General features: G+C 47.0%; 2 protein-coding genes and 1 long non-coding RNA gene across 7 annotated transcripts in view; 2 read left to right on the top strand and 1 right to left on the bottom strand.

The window, feature by feature from the left end:
- Positions 1–10,684, top strand: part of USP3 (ubiquitin specific peptidase 3) — a 106,989-nt gene extending 96,305 nt beyond the window's left edge. For all 5 annotated transcript variants that reach the window (XM_082737246.1, XM_082737247.1, XM_082737248.1 and 2 more), the window contains 4 exons: positions 3,333–3,451; positions 4,518–4,631; positions 4,771–4,838; positions 7,075–10,684. In XM_082737246.1, coding sequence (XP_082593372.1) covers positions 3,333–3,451; positions 4,518–4,631; positions 4,771–4,838; positions 7,075–7,240 — 467 coding nt within the window. In that variant the 3' untranslated portion in view covers positions 7,241–10,684. The remainder of the gene's footprint in view (positions 1–3,332; positions 3,452–4,517; positions 4,632–4,770; positions 4,839–7,074) is intronic.
- The window catches only part of LOC309867964, a 40,343-nt gene extending 22,426 nt beyond the window's left edge, over positions 1–17,917 (bottom strand). The window contains exon 1 of the long non-coding RNA XR_014313424.1: positions 17,780–17,917. This is a non-coding gene — a long non-coding RNA (uncharacterized lncRNA). The remainder of the gene's footprint in view (positions 1–17,779) is intronic.
- On the top strand, positions 13,173–17,717 carry FBXL22 (F-box and leucine rich repeat protein 22). Its single transcript, XM_082737305.1, has 2 exons — positions 13,173–13,721; positions 16,653–17,717. The coding sequence occupies exons 1-2, from the start codon at positions 13,387–13,389 to the stop codon at positions 16,987–16,989; spliced, it is 672 nt and encodes a 223-aa protein (XP_082593431.1). The 5' UTR covers positions 13,173–13,386; the 3' UTR covers positions 16,990–17,717.
- Positions 17,918–20,051: the final 2,134 nt, after the last annotated feature.

The following is a 20,051-nucleotide window of genomic DNA, read 5'->3' as shown; positions in this document are numbered from 1 at the left end:
AATAAACCCATATATATATGGTCAGTTTACAACAAAGGAGCCAAGAATATACAAGGGGAAAGGATAATAAATGATGCTGGGAAAACTGGACAGCAAATGCAATGGAATGAAAGTGGACTACTTTCTTAAACCATACACAAAAATTAACTCAAAATGGACTGAAGACTGGAACCTAGGGCCTGAAACCATGAAGGTCCTAGAAGAAAAGGTAGGTAGTAAACTCCTTGACATAGGTCTTGTCAGTGGCTTTTTGACTCTGTCTCCAAGGCAACAAAAGCAAAATTAAATACAAGGGATTACTTCTAACCAAAAAACTTCTGTACAGCAGAAGGAATACAATGAGAAGGCAACCTACTGAATGGGAAAAAATATTTGCAAATAATACTTGTTAAGGGTTTAATGTCCAGAATACATAAAGAAATCATACAACTCAATAGCAAAAACAAAAAACAACAATCAGTTCCATTAAAAAAAAAAGGGGGAGAAGATCCTAATAAACCTTTTTTCAAAGATGAGATAGAGCTGACAGGTACATGAAAAGATGCTCTATATCACTCATAAGGGAAATGCAAATTAAACCACAGTGAGCTATCACTTCACAACTGTTACAATGGCTGTTACTAAAAGTATAAGAAATTATAAGTGTTAGGGAGAATGTGGAGAAAATGGAAACCTCGTGCACTGTTGGTTAGAATGTAAATTGGTGCAACCACTGTGGAAAACAGAGCTACCCTATGACCCAGCAATTGCACTACTGGGTATTTACATGAAAGATACAAATGTAGTGATCCAATGCAGGTGCCCCCCCAATGTTTATAGCAGCAATGTCCACAATAGCTAGACTATGTAAAGAGCCCAGATGTCCATCAACAGATGAATGGATAAAGAAGATGTGATACATATATACCATGGAATATTATGCAGCCATCAAAAATGAAATCTTGCCATTTGCAATGACAGGGATGGAACTGGAGGGTATTATGCTAAGTGAAATAAGTCAATCAGAGAAAGACCATTATCATATGATCTCACTGATGTGGAATTTAAGAAAACAGGATCTCAGGGGAAGAGAGGTGAAAAAATAAGATGAAACCAAAGAGGGAGACAAACCACGAGAGACTCTTAATCATAGGAAACAAACTGAGGGTTGCTGGAAGGGAAGGGGGTGGAGGGATGGAATAACTGGGTGATGGACATTAAGTGATGTAATGAGCACTGGATATTAGATAAACTAAGGACTGTACCTATGAAACCAGTAATATATGTTATAACTAATTGAATTTCAATAAAAAATGTTTAAAAATTAAAAAAATTAAAGTAGAACTACCATATGATCCAACTGTTCCACTTCTGGGTATTTTTCTGAAGAAAATGAAAATAACTAACTTGAAAAGAAACATGATCCCTGTGTTCATGGAACATTATTTACAATAATCAAGATAATGGATCAATGGATAGAGACAATAGGCTTATATAATGGAATATTATTCAGCCATAAAGAATGAAATCTTGCCATTTAGAACAAAATGGAATTTGAGGGCATTATGCTGAGTCAGAGAAAGACAAATACCATATGATCTCATTTGTATGTGGAATCTAACAAAAACAAAATCAAAAACAAACCCCAAGCCAATCCAAGTTCATAGATACAGAAAAGAAATTGGTAGTTACCAGAAGTGTGGGATCGCAAGTGGGCGAAATATGTGAAAGAGGTTAAAAAGTAGAAACTTGAGGTTATAAACAAGTCATGCGGATGTGACTATAGTTGGTGACTGTAGTTAATACTGTACTGTATATTTAAAAGTTGCTGAGAGAATAAATCAAAAGTCCTCATCACAGGGAAAAATGTTTAATGGATGTTTAGACTTACTGTGGTGATCACATCACAACAGATACAAATACTGAATCATTATGTTGTACAGCTGAAATTAATATGTGCCAATTATACCAAAAAAACAAAACAAAACAAAACAAAAACACAAACCCAACTCCACAAAGAATGCATGGTTCCCCTTCCCCCACATTGGCCTGTGCCACCAGTCTCTTTCTTATCCTCTCTCATGGAAGCCAGAGCAGAGTATGACCTGAAAATTCTTGAGTACAGAGACAGTGTTGCTTTTCCTGGTAGAGCTAGGTTTAGTGCTTGCTACCCAACTTTTCAAACTAAACATACTGTTCAGATATGCATACATGCATGCAAAAGGACACTTACCACAAAATTCAAGATAATGTCTATTCCTAGAGGGAAAGATGGGGTCTGTTACTGGGAAAATACAGGAAACTCCTAACAGGGCTCCCACACCTGGCTGCTCAGGTTGCTCACTGCACAACTCTAGGGGATGCCATTCACATAAAGTCTATTTCCTCAAGTACTGGTGAGAATCCATTTCTTTACATGAGTGCTGGGTACATAGGCATTCATATTTGTTCAAAATTATATATTATTTCTTTACAGAACAATACATACCTTATTGCTTGCAACAGGATTTGGCAAACTTTTTTTCTACAAAGGGCCAGGTAGTAAATACTTGAGGCATTATTACACATAAGGTCCAACTATTGAGCTCTGCTGTTGTAGTGTAAAAGCAGCCACAGATGATATATAAATCAGTGGGTGTGGGGCGTGTCTGTGTTCCAGGAAAACTTTATTTACAAAACCAGGTGGCTGGATTACGTTTGGGGCCACAGTTTAACAAGCCCCAGATTACAAAATTAAACCTTTAAAAAAGTGATCTATGGTTTGTCCAGGGGACTGAGGGTGGAGCCTGGAACAAAGGATTCACTGAAGGTATCATAGGAAGGTTGGTAATGGAGCCTCCTGTAGTCTGTGTTTATTTTTTTTAATAAGTTATAAACTGTGAAAATGTTCGATCTAAGCCTGACTTTTTTATGAACTTGGGGGCTTTGTCCTCTTATAAGATATTGAGAGCAGACTGCTGCTCAAACGTTGATTTCATTAAGGAAACCATTTTCAACAAAAGTATCCAAACTGTTTCTTCATTAATAGCACCAAACCTAGCAATACCACCTGTCATTAACTGATCGTTACCAGATGTCAGACATGATGCCAGGCATTTGACACACATCTGTTTTCCTCACAGCAGTGCTTCAAAATACGTTCTTTTTGTTTTTTGGGGTTTTTTTGTTCTGTTTTTTTGGTCTCCATTTTGCAACTGAGAAAGGCTAACTTTTCCTAGGTCACAGAGTTAATAACTCTGAGATTCAAGCCAGAGTTGTCCAGCTTCAAAGTCCACAGTCTGTTTTCTACAGCATAGTATTGCATCTGTAGAAGGCATCCTGTTTTAATGCTGCCCAAATCAATTTGGTTTTAGATTGTCTTCGCAGTTTTACTGACTTAGAAGAACTTGATGAGACAGAGTTATATATGTGCCACAAATGCAAAAAGAAACAAAAATCCACTAAAAAGTTTTGGATTCAAAAACTACCCAAGGTAAGTACTGAGTTTCAAATTATAAGGCAGTTTTGAAGGGGAAAATGTTTATGATTGATGAGAAGATAAATCATTTTTATAACTTTAGCCCATGTCATCTGTTCTTATTGGTCTCTCGAGTTGCTAGTGAAAGGTAAGTCAGTCCTTTGAGAATGCATAATTAATGTGTCCTGATCACAGTTTCCAACGAGTGAGTGGAGGGGTGGTTTCCCACCACACCATGACTGTGCCACAGTGGGGGTCCTACAATTTCCCACAACTCTCACACTGTCTACCTGAAGACAGCGATCAGATCCCACAGGGTCAGGTCTCAGTCCCCCAAGACTGCCTCTGCTTCAGAAGCCAGTCACAAGCCCAGCTTACTACTTAATGCTTCTGACCCACAGGCTCCAGGTATGTATGAGGAGATGCATCAGGTGGAGTCCTGAACAGAGAAGCTTCCGTCCTTGTGGAGTTTGAGGCCCGGCATTGGCCTCCAACTGTTCTGGTTCCCCATCTGGAATCTCTCCAGATCCTCCTTTTGGATTTTTATGACAGTTTTTATTACACAGGCATGACTGATTAACTCACTGGCTGTTGGCAGTTCCAGCGCCTCTCCCCTCTCTAGAGTTTGGGGGGTAGGGGGAGAGACTGAAAGTTCCAACTCTGTAATCACAGCCTTGGGTCCCCTGCAACCAGCCCCCATCCTTAGGTGCAGTCAGAAAAGTCATCTCATTAACATAACAAAGACACCTTTATGGCTAGCACTTAGGAAATTCTAAGGGTTTCCGAGCTCTCTGTTAGGAAAGGGAGGTCAGGACCTATTTTTATATGTATATATATATATAAAGTATATATATAAAGTTTTTACTTTAATTTCAGTTCACTAATATGCAGTGTAATATTAGTTATCAGGTGTTATAAGTCACAACATCACAATAAGGTATGTAGAAGAAAATACTATGAGGGTTCAAAAGATAAACCGATAGGCCACCTAAAATTTCATCAAGAGACATTAGTACCAAGTATTTAATTTTATTGAAATGTTAATTGTTTATAATCTTTGTCTGATGTATCTCTCATCCAGGTGCTATGCTTACATTTGAAACGATTTCATTGGACTGCATATTTAAGAAACAAAGTTGATACCTATGTAGAATTTCCCCTGAGAGGCCTGGACATGAAATGCTACTTGCTAGAGGTAAGATCAGTTATCTTTGTTAGATGGTGAAAAGATGACTTTTCAGGAAAATCAAGTGTTCACATTGAGGTAGGACATAGGATGTCATTAACCACTGCTCCTAACTCAGTCCTGGGTTGTCTCCTCCCTTGTTCTGTAGCCTGAGAACAGTGGCCCAGAGCACTGCCTGTACGACCTTGCCGCTGTAGTGGTTCACCATGGTTCCGGGTAAGTGTGTCAGTGGCTTCTCATGCTTGGAAAAAAGCATGGTGAAGACCAGCAGTCTTGCACCACACTTGATAATTCTCCCTCAACTCCCTAAAAAATGAATTCAAATACATTAAAGTGGGTGAAGTTGAATTTTCTTTCAATTATGGTGTGAAAGAATATTCTTGAAAGGATGTTGTGAAGGAAGAAGGCACATGAAAACAAAATGGAGAAGGATTCATTTGATCTCTGCATGCAGAACCCAAGCTATTTGTCCACAAAATCCTGAGTAGTCTTTACTCCAGGGTTTTTTATTTCCTTTGCCAGGTGACATTTAAATTGGGGAAAAATGGGAAATTATTTGGAACTTACTTCATGTCATTTATTTTAAAGATTCATTTTTATTTTACTGAAATTTTCCCTAAAAATTTTATTAGTTTATACCTTCTGATTTCTTGAGATTCATTATTTTACCTTCAAATGTGGACAAACCCCTATCCATGTTGAAATCCTTTTTCCCTCAGAACTTTGTAGATGTTGCTCCCTTGACTTCATCATTCATGGTTACCAGTCAATTCTCATCCCTTTGTAGGCAGCATTTTTTCCTCATTGGAAGGTTATAGGATTCCTGTCTTTGGATTTAGGAAATTGAACTAAATGTATTCCTGGCATGGTAGTTGATAGGAATACTCTTCATCAGTGTCTGCAGCTCATGGAATTAGTATTTGTCCTACTCCCTTCTCTACTTTTTCTTCTGGAAGAAAAAGTACAGCATGTTCAGCAGCTCCCGTCTGTACGAAAACATTATAAGACTCCCGGTGGATGCCTGAAACCGCAGACAGAACCAAACCCTGTACAGAGTCTATTTTTTCTTATACATATGTATCTGTGATACTTTAATTTATAAAAAATTATAATTTAATATTAATTTTAATTGTGATAGTGTTAGCTTCTGTTGACCTTTTGATGAGATGTTATAAGGAGGATCATCTTCCGGACCATGGCTGACTGTGGGTAACTAAACTGGAAAGCAAAGCCAAGAATGTGGGGGACCTCCTATATAGTAAACTTTCTGGTTCTTTCACACATTTTAACCACCGTTTAATGATTTCCATCTCTGTGTTTCTGAAGACTGCCATGGCCTGTTTTTCCAAACCACCAATTTGGATTTAATCTATATCCAAATTGAAGATAAGCTCCTCTGTGAAATGTTTAATAGTGTGGCAATCCCATTTTTCTGATAACTTCCTTTCATAAGAGGAACAGTCTTGTTTTATGGTTGCAGTATCTTTTTGAAACCATTGATATTAATTAGAATTTTTAAAGCTCTTTGGTTTTCTACATTAAATTTTTTAGTCATTAATTGCTTTACTTGTTCTTCCCATAGCTTCTCTTTCATACTATCCACATTCCCCTCCCCCAGGCTTTTGATGATTTTTGGCTGTTCATTGAGTCATAATAAATGATGAGAGTGATCATTATTGGTAAATGGTAAGGGTTTTTTTTAGCACTTGTGGGGTGTCTGTTTACCTAAGGCTCCTCTCCTGCTGGGAGGACTGACTCTAGGGCTCCCTGGGTGAGTGCAAAAGCACTTGCAGGGGCACTGGGTGGCTTGGTTGAGCGACTGCCTTCAGATCAGGTCATGATCCTGGAGTCCCAGGATCAAGTCCCACATCCAGCTCCCTGCTCAGTGGGGGGTCTGCTTCTCCCTCTGACCCTCCCCCTTCTCATGCTCTCTTTCTCTTGAGTAGATAATTAAAAAAGAAAAAGAAAGAAAGAAAGAAAAGTGCTTGTGGGCCACAGTACAGGGAGGGCGCTTCCGTGGAGCAGATTACTTTCTCAAGCTCAGGTTTTTTCCAAGGCTCTGATGGAAGTCTGTTCTTCATTGGTCCCCGTTTCCCTGCGCCTTGACCTATGCTTGTTAGGGCAAGAGTGCTTAGCTCTTTGGTTCCTCTGTTAACCCAGTGCCAGAGGAACACTGCTCTATGTGTTATAGAAAATCTTCAGTTTCTGGTCATTCGATGGCACTCTTTCCTGAATTTCTAGTGTCGGTATATTCCTGGTCATTTCAGTGTATTTTGAGGAACATAAACACCTGAGCTGATTTCAGTCAGCCATCTTAAACTACCAGTCTCTAGGGTATATTCTCTGTTACAGTACTTCTCATTTATTATGTATCTAACAAATTATAGGATTGCTCAGATCCTTTTGTTATTTCTGTAGCCCTTTTCTTTCATTTTTTTACTTTCCCTTCCAGGGTCGGTTCTGGACATTACACAGCCTATGCAACTCATGAAGGTCGCTGGTTTCATTTCAATGACAGTACTGTAACACTGACTGATGAAGACACCGTTGTGAAAGCAAAGGCCTACATCCTTTTCTATGTGGAACGCCAGGCCAAAGCTGGATCAGATAAACTTTAATACCTCCTTTAAATCATTGTTTTTGTCAAATATACCGGACAAACATTTCCAATTTTCCATAAATACTTGATCCAAGATTTGATTTCATTATGCACTTTTCAATTTCCTATTTTGGGTTTAGTTTTATTTTGTCAATGGTAGTGACGTATTGAACATGGGCACCAACTAATTTGTTTTTTTTTTTTTTTTAGTTCTACCAGAAAACCTCAGCAGATATTTTGATTTGCTGCTTTAGTTGTAATAATTCAGTTTTTTATGTAGTTTCAAGAACTTAGTTCTATTTGACTTTTTTATATTAATGTTTTCGGTTCTCACTTTGAGGCACATTTACATCAATGCTTTGTTACATTCACATGCTGAAAGCAAGATGTGTTCCTGATTGGGAAGAGCAACAGAACACCTGCTGCCTTTCACAGCTGTGATGGAAATCAGGTTGATGGAGAGCCGGGATCATGTGTACACAGAACTTGTGGCCCACGGGATTTCAGTGACTGCTCCGTAATCGTTCCTTTTGATTGTACAAGAGAACTGGGAGGGCATCATTAAGCAGGTCAGGTAATTGCTGCTCTTGGTAGCTCTCAAGGTTGCTGTTTATCAGCACTAACTAAATAAATTTGTTGGTTCAGTTGTACCTGTACTGCAAATTCAAGAATTACTCCTTTTGAGTTTGTTTTGTTCTGGAATATCTTTTGCGTGTGTATTTGTGTTCATGGAGATAGGAGTACAGAAAAGTCCAAAGAAGACCAAACACATTCAGTGTTTAAAAATCTCAGATTCCGCTACACAGTGTAGATATTATCCAGTGAGAGGAAACCATAGCTTCTGTTTGCCTTTTGAACCAGCATCTAGTTCCCCCACTGGCTATCGTGCTGGGAATAACTGCTTGTCCACTTTTGTCTTATTTCTTGCTTGGCCATCGGAGGTCAAGATGCTGACCTCCAGAGTAGATTCTGACCTTCACCTACATTTTAGGTACCACTATGGGGTCTGCTCCTACAGAAGGAGATTTGAGTCTTTGCTCCTTTGGTCTTTAACAACCCTCACTGGCCTAACCTGATAGCAGAGCAAACTGAAAATATTCTCACTTTGAATAGTTTCTATTCTTGAGTTTAGTAGTCTTTGTTTTAAAATTGTTTTTGAGAAAAATAGGTACAAGCACTATTAAGATTGAACCCAAGTTGAAATTTGGAACCAGAATTACATCTAAGGAAGATAACTGATTCTGCAAGGGGTCTAAGCCAATCTCTTGGGGGGTAGGGGTGGGGGGCAGTACTTGGCAGGTTGTGGAGAGCAAGTGCGCACTCCCTGAAGGGCTCTAGCATGGGACCGTGCACTGCTGTCAGCACATTTCTTGTTCCAGTCACTAGTTTCTTCTCTGTTCTCTCCAAGTTGCTATGAGGGGCAGAATGTCTTTCATATTAAGCCAGCTAGCTGAAATTTTTGGTAATCTTGTTTCTTCTATTAAAAGAAAAAAAAAACCCAAGTTTTTTGTTTTTGTTTTTGTTTTTTTTTTTTAAGTGCATAAATAATCTGATAGCTGTCCTCCTGGGTCAGATACTTGAAGTTGCAGGAGCAGGTGTGGCTCCTTTTCCATTTTAATATTTGCTAGATAAATCCTGTCTTTTTCTCAGGGCAGAAATCAGCAGCTGAACACTTTACTAACCACAGTTACGGCTCAACTTGTACTATCTGGTATGGCGGTCACTAGTCACCTGTGGTTAAGTTTTAATTAAAATGAAGTTTAAAACCCAGTTCTTCAGTCATACTAGCTCCATTTCAAGGGCTCAGCAGCCACATGTGGCAGAGGATGCCTAGGCTCAGGTGGTCCCGTCAGCGTGTAGGGCTCCTGGACCGCGCTGGTCTGCATTTCCACTCCAGAGAAGCAAGCTTTGCTGTCATGTTTAGGTCTTACAACTTAAACACGAAGTCCAGAAGATAATTAAGAGGGAAACATGTGTTTAAATTAGTTTACAATGCTAAATTATATGAGGTTGAACCATTAGAGATTGTGATATTTAACCTTTTGATCTAAAAGTGAAAGTTCTACATAATTGGACCTAATACAGCAACACATTAACACCACATACTGTTGAACTTAGAATGTGCCTCTTCCTTGATCTGTTCAGGATCTCCTGTGAATACAGCCTCTTTTGTGTAGAAGGCGTACAGCTGTGACTTCGAACATTTGTACTTCCCTTGTTTCTCTGAGTGGGCAGCTCAGAGGACTTCAGCAATGTAGCCTTGGGCAGTGTTGATATTGGTGGAGAAAAATGGTCTTTTTATACCAAAGGGAACTTCCCGACAGCCAGACTACTTTGATGGGGAAAGTGGTCCTCAGACCGGCAGCACTGCTGGCTTAAGAGTTGGACACATCTCCTCTTTGAATTTCTGGAGTGTTTTTATTGCTTGATTTCACTTAAGCAGAAATGTTTGAATGACATTATGAAGGCTCCTTTGGAAAAGCGATTGGATCCATTGGAATTGTGCATTTGAACACCAGTGATGTAAATGTGCCTATTTGTATTTAAAAAATTCAACTGTGTAGCCTTATCACACCTATTTTAAAAAGCTGATCTTCGAGTGCTCTTCAGGGCTTTCCCCTGGGGCCATGCTGGCTCTGCGTGGGGGGCTTCTGGCGCAGAGACCGCAGCCGGGGCAGTGCCTCGCTCTGGCAACTGGCTCCCTGGAACAAGAAAACTTCCTCAGAAGTGCTCCCACACAGGTGGGTGATGGAAACAGTCTGTGGCAACACAAATCTCTCTCCATGGTGGAGAAACCTTTGCTTATCCACTGTATTCTACTCAGTGTCTAGTGATGACATATGTAATAGAATTAAACCAGTAAAGTGTACAGGCCCTGGTTAAGTGTTAAATGTGTATCTCACCCGGGGAACTTACTCAGCGGCGTGGTTTCTGGGGTTGGGGACAGATTTGTTTCTAAAAGCCAAACCTCTCTTTCATTGGTTGAGTGTACATAACTTTATTTAGATACACTTCTCCCACCGCAGCCCCAGCATCCCCTCCGTTCCTTCCCACACCCTGTTGCTGCCGTGGCCTCTCCACTTGGGCCCTGGAAGGGCTCAGGAGCAGCTGTGCTGCAACTGGGGCAAGGGTCCCAGGAGACCCGGGCGCAGCCACAGGAATGTGCCCACGGTGCAGGAAGAGGCTGGCACCCTCGGGTGGGAGGGGTGCCGTGGTGCTAGGTCCCAGCCTTGCGCACTGGGGTAACCCCGCCCTTGGTCCCAGCGACAGGCTCCGGACCCTCGCCGGCCAGTGCTGCCTGGGTCTCCGGTGAGCATCCGCCGTGGAAGCCCAGTTTGTACGACGCGAGAGGATTATCGGTGCAAGCGACTGACCGCATTTACCTTGTAATCACAGCCCTTTTCTGCTTCACCAACCTGAACTCTTTTATGGATGAAAGTATCATTAAAGTTCTGGTCTCTTTCCTCTTGACTGTTATTTCTCAACTCCTTTCAGGGGAGCCAAGTAAGTGATGGGGTCCTTGCTCAGGGGACGAGCCTGGGCAGTCAGCCGCACTAAGTCCTCCCTCCACCAGGGCCTCGGGTGTACAGGCCGGGATGAGGCGACCTGGAGGGGCAGGTGGTGGCCAGAAGGGTGCCCTAGCGCCTATGCCGAGGTCCTGGTCAGGCGACTGGGGCACTCCGGAGGCCAGGGAGATCATCCTGTCACTCTCCTCCGACATGAGGCCGGCTTAACTCCTGCAGAGCTAGACTGCACCTGAGGGATCAGCTTTGGGGCTCTGTGCAAAGGCTATCAGCCCCCTTTTTTTTTTTAAAGATCTTTTTTATTTGACAGAGGTCACAAGTAAGCAGAAAGGCAGGCAGAGATAGAGGGGGAAGCAGGCCCCCGCTGAGCAGAGAACCCGATGTGGGGCCCGATCCCAGGACCCTGAGATCATGACCTGAGCTGAAGGCAGAGGCTTAACCCTCTGAGCCACCCAGGTGCCCCAATTGGTCACCTTTTAAAATCAGACATGCAGTAAGTGCCACCGGTAAAAAATAAAGATTCTGCTTTTCAGTAAGTTGCTATATACGACCTGTCCCCATTGTCCCCTACAAACAGGAAAAAACAAGAACCTCTGCCGACACTGGTCATTTTCCTGTGGTACGTATTTGCCTGCTCCTCTGTCTTTGCAAACAGGCAGACGGTTTTGCCTCCACGTCCCACACCTCGCTGAGGCCAGTCAGAGGCCCTGGGGCTGCTGTGGCTCGGGGCAAAAGGGCTAAGTGTTGTCAGCGCCACCCTGGCGACCCAACCCTGCGCTCCCCCACCCCCTGGGCAGCTGCACTCAGGCCCTGCCCCCTGGTGCTGGTCCAGCCGCGCTGTGCGACTCTCACAAAAGCTGCCACGCCGCAGGGACGGCCCGGTGGCCAACCTTTTAAGAGGTTGAGAGAACTGCCCATTTCCAGAGGTCAGCACACTGAAGAGTACTGGTTTGGACAGGATTGGGGAGGAAAAGTGGAGATAATAAGGCTTTCTATTAAAATCCATCTGAGCTGCTGTGGTGTCCCTTCTGACTGAGTAAGCCAGGGAGAAGCGTCCGTTGTCTCTTGAGCCATTAAAATGGTCATCTGCGGTATGAGCAGTAGCTAGTTACCCCTTCCCTAAGAACTGCTTCCTTTAGCTGTTTCTTGGCATATGTTGTTTTTAAGAAAAGTCACTCCTTCCCCTTGGCATTGCTGGGGTAACCAAGCACCCAGGACCCCGAAGTCTGGTGTCTCAGAGGGAGTTGGCCAGAATGGCCGCTCTTGCCTTAGCTGCCTTGTGCTTTGAAAGGCATAGCTGCACTGGGACGACCAAGCCTTAGTGCCAGAAGAGGGTCCAAAACAGCTGCTTTGAGGCCTTACTCCACACAACTGGACACAAAGTATTCCCTTCCAATTCCAACCAAACAGGAGAATGAACAAAGGTCACCACTTAGGTGGTGTTCCCTACTTCACTGCGACAGAGACAGCGCAGCCTTTCCGGTCAGCATCCCCTGAACGAACCAACAAACCAGCACACACAGCTGGTAGTTCACAGCAGCACAATTATAGGAGGGTCTATAGTGGGACTGGGAGGGAAGCAGTATTAGAAAACCGATCCACCATCCACGCAGTGAGAAATGTTACTTCAGGAAAGGAGAACTTAACAGAGATAAGACATCCAGCCGGCCTGCCCAGGCTACGGTCCCTCCCAGTGAGCAGACTGAAGGCTTCTACCAAGAGGGCAGTGTCTGGCTGGCTTAAGGGAAAGCTGAGACTAAAACACTTTAACCTAAAACTGTTTCGAGTAGTTTTGTACTAAGAGTGCTCTCATTCATGCTGACATTTCTGGAAATATAAACGAGCTACAGCAGGGCAAGTAACTGGGAAAATGTTAAGATGTAAAGCCAAGTAAACTTAAGCTTAAAATGTCACGCACATACACACAGAAGAACCTCGGAGAGCTAAGCTACTTAAGATCAATCCTTGTGCAACGACTCAGGGTAAAAACAGAGCCAGCTGGGACGCCAAGGGAATCCCTGTGCTTGGTGGAGGGCGGCGGGGCCTGAAGGTGGTTGGGCCCAGCCTGCAAACCATCACCACTGAGCAAAGTCACAGGGAATGGGGCTTACCCAGGGCTTCAACTTACAGCTTCGAACACAAAACTGGCACTCTTCGCTCCTATAGACAACTCCGACTAGGAGTGGAGCAGAAGACTCACACGATCCACTAGAGAATGGGAACAGTTCCAATTTATAACCAAGGTCCCTCCCAGTGAGCAGACTGCAGGCCCAGACAGGTGGTCGGGCCAGTCACCTTCAACGAAAATGCCTTGGGAAAAGCCAAAAGAGTGCTCTGCTAAGCACCACTGTCAACTCAAAGAAAAGAACTCCCTTTTAAGGAAGCTATTTAGCTTCAAAAGGCTGCTTTTCTGCCAGGATTTTCACTTCCTCTGAACCTAAGCCGAAGCACAGACTGCTGCACGTATGTCTGGATCCTGCCCCCACCTCCCGCCCCGCTCTCAGAGCTTCAGCACCAGTTGTTAGCCAAAAATAAACACCATTCCTCAACCATATATGTCCACCAGCCCAGAGCCCAGGAGGAGGAGGAGGTAGGTCAGGTCCCCGGGCTCCCGCCACACTCAGCGTGTCCCCTGCCCACCATGCACATCACCCAGCTCAACCGGGAGTGTCTGCTGCACCTCTTCTCCTTCCTGGACAAGGACAGCAGGAAGAGCCTGGCCAGGACCTGCCCCCAGCTCCAGGACGTGTTTGAGGACCCTGCACTCTGGCCTCTGCTGCACTTTCGTTCCCTCATGGAACTCAAGAAGGACAACTTCCTCCTGAGCCCAGCCCTCAGGAGCCTGTCCATCTGCTGGTACTCGAGCCGCGTACAAGTGTGCAGCATTGAGGATTGGCTCAAGAGCGCCTTCCAGAGGAGCATCTGCAGCCGCCACGAGAGCCTGGTCAATGATTTCCTCTTCCAGGTGTGCGACAGGTAGGCCACCTCCTGAGCAGTGCTGGCTCTGCAGAGTCTGGCTCCTACAGCTCTAGGAAGCTTGGCGGGGGCGGGGTGGTGGTGGTGGTGGGGGGGGGACGCGGGGCGGGGGGGGGAAAGCAAATTACAAGACCAAGATCCCTCCATACTGGGGGGATCTACTAGGCCCAAGGCAGACCGTCCCAGCCTGTCCCCAGCACAGTCCCGAGAGAAGGCATACAGTCACAGGCGGGGAGTCTTTCTCCTCTTAGCCTCCCAGATCCTGGAGCTGCTTCTGCTGCCAATGGAAGACTGGGCTTCAGCTGTCACTGTCCTTCGGGCAGCTGTCCTCCCTAGCAGCCATTAAGAGCTCAGAGGGTCCAGCTGAGCATAGATTTTCAAGGTCAGGCCCTGGGAAAGGTTCCTAGATTCAGCAATCAGCTTACCCCTCCTCTCTTCCCCTAACAAACAAACTCCAGGACTTGTGGAACACAGCTAAGGAAGGACAACTAGGGTGCGCTGGGTTAGCTGCACCAAGCCAGACTCCAGGAGAAGTGGTGGTGATATTTAAGAATGGTTTCGTCATTAGAATATTACTAATCTCAACATACCCGTAAGGGAGGGTGTTTTAGCCTATTTTTTTCAAATGAGCAAATCAAAGTTTTGAGAGATCATGTGACTTACCCAGTCTAGGACTGCCAGATTTTAGAAAATAGAAACTCAAGACATCCAGTTAAATTTGAATTTTGAACAGACAATTTTTTGGCCTAAGTGTGTCCCAAATACACCCTGTGTTCGATCAGTCAGCTCTACCACGGGTAGCGCGGCTGAGCCACAGGGACCCCCATGGTCCCGGCCTCCTGCCTAGGACAGCCCATGAAGGCAGACTTCTGCTGCCAGCCTCTCACAGAGCCTCAACTGACCACTCCTGTCCTGCCTTTGAAGAAAAGCACCTCTTGATTACTAACAAACCAGGTCCAGTCAGCTTGCTGCCACCTTGGTTTAATAGCTGCTGTTTGCTGGCAGTGAGACAGGCATGGAAGGAAACAGAGTGGTGGCCCTGCCTTTTTTTTTTTTTTTTAAAGGCAGTCAGAAGAAAACAAGATGGACTTGGTTGGGCCCTGCCTGGATGAGGCCATTCTGATGGGTTTAACAAGGCCCCTGAATCAGACTGGAGTGATCTAGGTGGAAGGGGCAGCCTGCTCTGAAGTTGTTCTATTATTCTTGCTGCAAGAGAATTTAATTTCCCACATCAGCAAGTGTGGAGTGGTCCTCTCATGTCACCATCTGGGTGCAGCAAGGGCCCGAGTGTCACAAAAAGAACAAAGCGCTTGGTGGTAAGGGTTCCGTGCCAAGTCACCCAGTTCTACTACTGTCCAACCATGGGACCCAGACCAAATATTTAAATCTGACCTAATTTCTTCATCTGTAAAATAGGATGAATCACCTATCTCACAGACTAAGAGGATTAAATGACACAGTAGCACTGGCCCACAGTAGGTACTGATAACATCCATGAAATCTGGTTCTTTTAGCCATCAGCTCTTGACGGCGAGACAGGAGACAGCAAAGGATGGCAGGGAAGGAGTCGGCTCTTTCTCTGGCTTGTTCTACATCAGGGATTATTCTAAAGGTTCCTAGAACAAAAAGGGACCACTCAACATTAAAGGCCTAATCGTCATAACCACCCTAGAGCTAACAATTTCTCCCACTTGATAAATGAGGACTTGTACAGTCCAGACATTTGTCCTGGGTCAGAGAGCAAATAAGGCACAGGCCGGTCACCTGAGCCATCCAAGCCAGTTTCTTCATTCATAAAACAAAGTGCCAAGGATTTGATATGAAGACTGAAGAAACCATATGAACTTAAGAACTGGGAAGATGGGATGGGCTGTGTGAAAGGTGCCCCTTCCCCCCCGCACGAGAGAGCTGGGCTAGCCCAGGCAGGTGCAGTCAAGGGGTTAAGGAGAAAGCTGACGGCTCCCTCTGGCTACAGAGAACCAAGGGCCCTGCCCACAAGACAGGCTCCTCTTGACTGCAAGCAATCTGATCCGGTGTGCTCCCAGCAAAAGTGAGTTACAGTTGCCTACAGAAGGTCCTGTCCAGGCTCTTTACACCCCAAATTTTGACCTTCACTACAACCCCACTGGTAGGCATCATTCCCTCTCTGCTGTGCACCCATACACACACATAAGGAAACTAAAGCTCAGGGAGTGACTTAGCCGAGGTCACACCAAAATAAGCCAAATTCAACTTTGCGCAAGATCTTTTTACAAGTAGCCTGACTGTACCCATCTCAGACCCGGTTCTAGCTACTGTCTACTTGACCTCTCCTAGGCTGGCATCCCAGACGGCAAGAACTGTCCCAGTTAACTGAGCAGAGAAACACAGAGCTCTAGAACCCAGAGCCAGGCATACTCAGAGCTGGGCCCTGACCCCAGCCTCGAGGGACTGTCCCTAAGCCACCCCATAAGAAACCCTTGCTCCCATCTGACTGACCATCCTGCCAGGAGCTTCAGGGCCTCAGCTTGAAGCCAGCCTGGAGTGGTCACCACGCATCTTTTCCCGCACCCCCACCCCCCAAAGCAACAGGCCCGGAGAGAACCAAGAACACCTAGAGTTGTCCTCCCGGACCCTGCACCCCATCTGCCCACAGCAGGACCAGTGGCGGCTCGGGAAGCTAAAAGCCCACGCAGATTGAGGTCTGGTGGAGAGGCAGAAAGAGTAGGGGAAAGGGGACAGAAACCCCGGTTCAGATCCAGGCCGCGTCATCGCAGGCAAGTTTCTTCAGCTGGTTAAGTCCGTTTCACTTCCTTGCCCACTGTAAACGGAGTCGTGCCACGAGTCCCAGGGCAGTTAGGGAGCTCCCGGACCCCGGAGCTCCAGGGCGGGGCGGATGCCAACCGTACCCGCCATCGGCCCCCACCGCGGGCCACCGCGATCTCTCCGCAGGTGCCCCAACCTGGCGTCCGTCACGCTTTCAGGCTGCGGCCACGTCACCGACGACTGCCTGGCGCGCCTCCTGCGCTGCTGCCCGCGCCTGCGCGCGCTGCGCCTGGAGAACTGCGCGCGCGTTACCAACCTAACGCTGGCGGCCGTGGCGACGCACGGGCGCGCGCTGCAGACGCTGCACGTAGACTTCTGCCGCAACGTGAGCGCGGCCGGCCTGCACCGCTTGCGCGCCGCGTGCCCGCGCCTGGCGCTGCGTGCCGAGCACAGCGCAGCCATGATCCCCGACCAGCGCCCCAGCGCGTCGGGCATGGCTCTTCGCAAGCTGCTGCCGCGCTAGGCTGACCATGTCGGGACAGGACACCCGGGCAAGGTCCCCGAGCAGAAAGAGCGACCTGGTTTCCAACCCCTATCCCCAGCACTTCTCAGACTGTCGCCACATCGCTGAACCTCAGTTTCCCTGTCTGCAAAATGGGGACGTTGATGCCTACCTCACATTACGGTTTTACGCACAGGAGTGCGAGAGTAACCGGATGCTGGGAAAACACTCGGGTAGCCCTCACTAAACACCAGCATCTGTCCCGACGCCCTTCCGCCCCGGGCCTCTCGCCACTCGAAGTCCACAACAGGCGAGGGGCTCACAGCGTCCCCCGCGACTGTGACCGCTGTCTGTGGCCGAAGTAACCGCCATGCGTAGGCGTGGCCACCCGGTAGGGCGCGGGCGCAGGCGCCATGGGGGCCGAAGGGGGGCGGGGGAGGCGACTCCGGCTGCCGGTCGCGTGCCGCACGCTCAGCCTGCGGCCGCCGGTGTTCCCCCGCTGTACGGGTGGGCGGGAGGAGGGGGAAAGCCGGGGTTCACGGCCGGAGACAGCCGCCGAGCCCGCCACCGCAGCCTTGCCATCCGCGCCTTGGCTTGGCGCCCGAGCCAGCCCGTACACGATTCTAGGAAATTCGCTGTTGGATGTGATTCTTAACATAAACCACATAGTTCTAATTTTCTACCGTTCTCGTATCACAAAGGCAGAAGAAATCAATTGAAAAACCCGAAGTAAAGATTAGAAAACAAAAGCAGCAGCCTGGTTAAGTCCTTTGATAATGAAACCGCGAGAAGCGCAAAGTTAGATTTTTACCTGCTGGATTTGCTCAACGTGGGCACACTCCAGGACTTCAATTTCGGAGCTTTAGTCACTGATGTCCCACCGATAGTCACCAAAGTATAGGCTCCCGGCCACCCAGCAGAACTTCCGATCCCAGGTACTCGGTGAAAACTTAAGGGAAAGCAGGGAGCACAGCGGGATGGTGGGCCGTGGGCCATGCTCCAGCTCCAGCCCCAGCTCCGCCCATCGCCAGCTGGGACCCTTAAGTCACCTGAGACAGGTGTTTCTTGTCTGGGAAAAGGGATCTGGATCCTACTCACCGGTTGCCCAATACTGGGAAGCCAGCAAGGAAAAAAAAAAAAAATTCTCCAATTTCGTGGTAGGAGAAGAGACAGCAAATTATTGGTATATGGGGATGGCGGGGGTTGGGGTTGGGGGTTGGTGCGGGGAGCACCAGGTAAGGGGCTAACTGGCAATTGCCGGTGAAGCTTTGGGGAGGGGAAAGGAACCTAAAAGGGGTTAATCAGTGTGCCTCACCACATGAAGTGAGGGAGGGAGCTGAGCGGCATCTGGCAGGAAAACAGTCCAGGTGCAGGGAATAATAGCTCATGCAAAGGCTCCAAGCAGGAGCATGGTGAGTTAGGGGAGGCCAGGAGATCAGTATGGCTGGAGCAGGGTTAGTGAGGAGGAAAGGGGAGCAGGAAATATCAGAGAACTAGGCATGTGGGTGGCTCCCAGGGGAAGGCCAGAGGAGCTGAAATTTCTCCAGGCAGAATCTGTGGGGGCGGGGGGGGGGGGGGGGGGCAAGCAGCAGCCCAACCCACCCCAACCCCTCCAGGGCCTGTTGGAGGCTTCACTTGTGGCCCTGGACCCTTTTGTTGGGCCAGTGCTCAGCCCAGAAGCAGGTGGGTGTTGGCACTGAGGCCTGGCCTGGCATAATCCCTTCTCATCCCTGTGTGGGGAGAGCCAGCCCCCTCAGGCCACCAGCTGCAGTGGAATGGGAGGACACCCACTTTCTCTGGGTGATTTTCCAGTTTACCCACCATAGTTCTGGACTCATGAAAGAGGCCTTGCAGGAATTTTATTTTTGCCCCTACTAGTACTGCAAACAATGTTGAAAGAAAGCTTAGGCTTCCAGGGGGATAAATATTTATTTAAAACAGCATCACTTAAACCCCAGGGCTTTGCTTTCATTATTTCCGTTAAGTCTGAATTCCCAGCAGATCCTGTTTGCCCTGAGTTGATGGTATAGTCTGGGGGACAACAGAACCCTAGTTTCTGACTCTCCTCTGACTGAGAGCCAGTCAGTCCTCTCCAAACCTCAGCTTTTAAATCCGTGTATTGGGATTGCTGGAGAATCTTGCTTACAGGGTTCTTTTAAGGATTAACAATGTCGTGTTTCTAAAGCCTTAGTCATTGCAAGTTCTGCTCAAATAGGGTAACCTGAGACCCCTTTCCCTTTCCCCATGGAAGCTCTTTTTTATAAATGAGGGCTAACTTCCCTGGTGAAGCCTCTGGCTTCCAGTAACCCCCCACATACGGAGGCTCTAGCTATCACAGACCTAAAGCGGCGCTGACAGCCCACCCAGCACTGTTTCTAGAGCTTGAATCCAGCCCCGCTCCCTCCGGGGTGCTTTGGGTCCCTGAGCCAAGGGCCATCCAAGGTACATCCAGAAGGCGGGCCCTGATGAGACCCAGGGCTCTCCACTCCACCTTCTGACAGGTGCTATTCACATCACTGGGCACGGAGCAGAGCCCTGGACAGAACACAGAGCCTGGCTTCATCAGAGACCATGCTCGAAGTCTTCTCTCGGATCCGAGGAGATCAAGGGGTGTCCCGTGCTTCATGAATCCATTGACTCATTCATCTGGGGTTGAAGGGAGTGTTGAGTGCTCTGCAGCTCTGCCATCCATCACTTCTGACGGGTATGACCTCTCACATCCTTAGTTTATCACTAAAACAGGACCTCTCTGTAACACTCTGATAAGATGATGTATAAATGTGCAGTGACTGGAAGGCTGGGGTAAGGAAAAGGGGTCCACACATCCATGGGGGCCTAGAAAAGCCAAGTGCCTGGCAGAACCCACAAGGCCTAAGTACTGGGAAGAAGCAAGCTGGGTCCGTATGGGGGTGATCCAGGTACACTCAATGGAGGACTGATCCCAGCTCCCACAGGGTCTAACTGTGGGTGGGGTGTTCCTTTCCGCAGGCACAGTGCAGTAAAGGCAGAGTCAGAAAGTCTGAGGCCTGGGGAAGCCAGCGCAGATGGGAGTCTGTGTTCCAAAGCCACTGGCGAATGGCTTG

This window comes from Mustela nivalis (genome assembly GCF_964662115.1).
Source record: "Mustela nivalis genome assembly, chromosome: 6".
NCBI classification, from domain to species: domain Eukaryota; kingdom Metazoa; phylum Chordata; class Mammalia; order Carnivora; family Mustelidae; genus Mustela; species Mustela nivalis.
Note: the sequence above shows the minus strand (reverse complement) of the source record. Positions and strands in the feature narration are given on the sequence as shown.

Bases quoted from the DNA above. Each gene is read 5' to 3' on its own strand.
- FBXL22 (XM_082737305.1), top strand. From the start codon at position 13,387: ATGCACATCACCCAGCTCAACCGGGAGTGTCTGCTGCACCTCTTCTCC. The intron at 13,722-16,652 runs GTAGGCCACCTC...ATCTCTCCGCAG, and splicing joins CTCTTCCAGGTGTGCGACAG to GTGCCCCAACCTGGCGTCCG.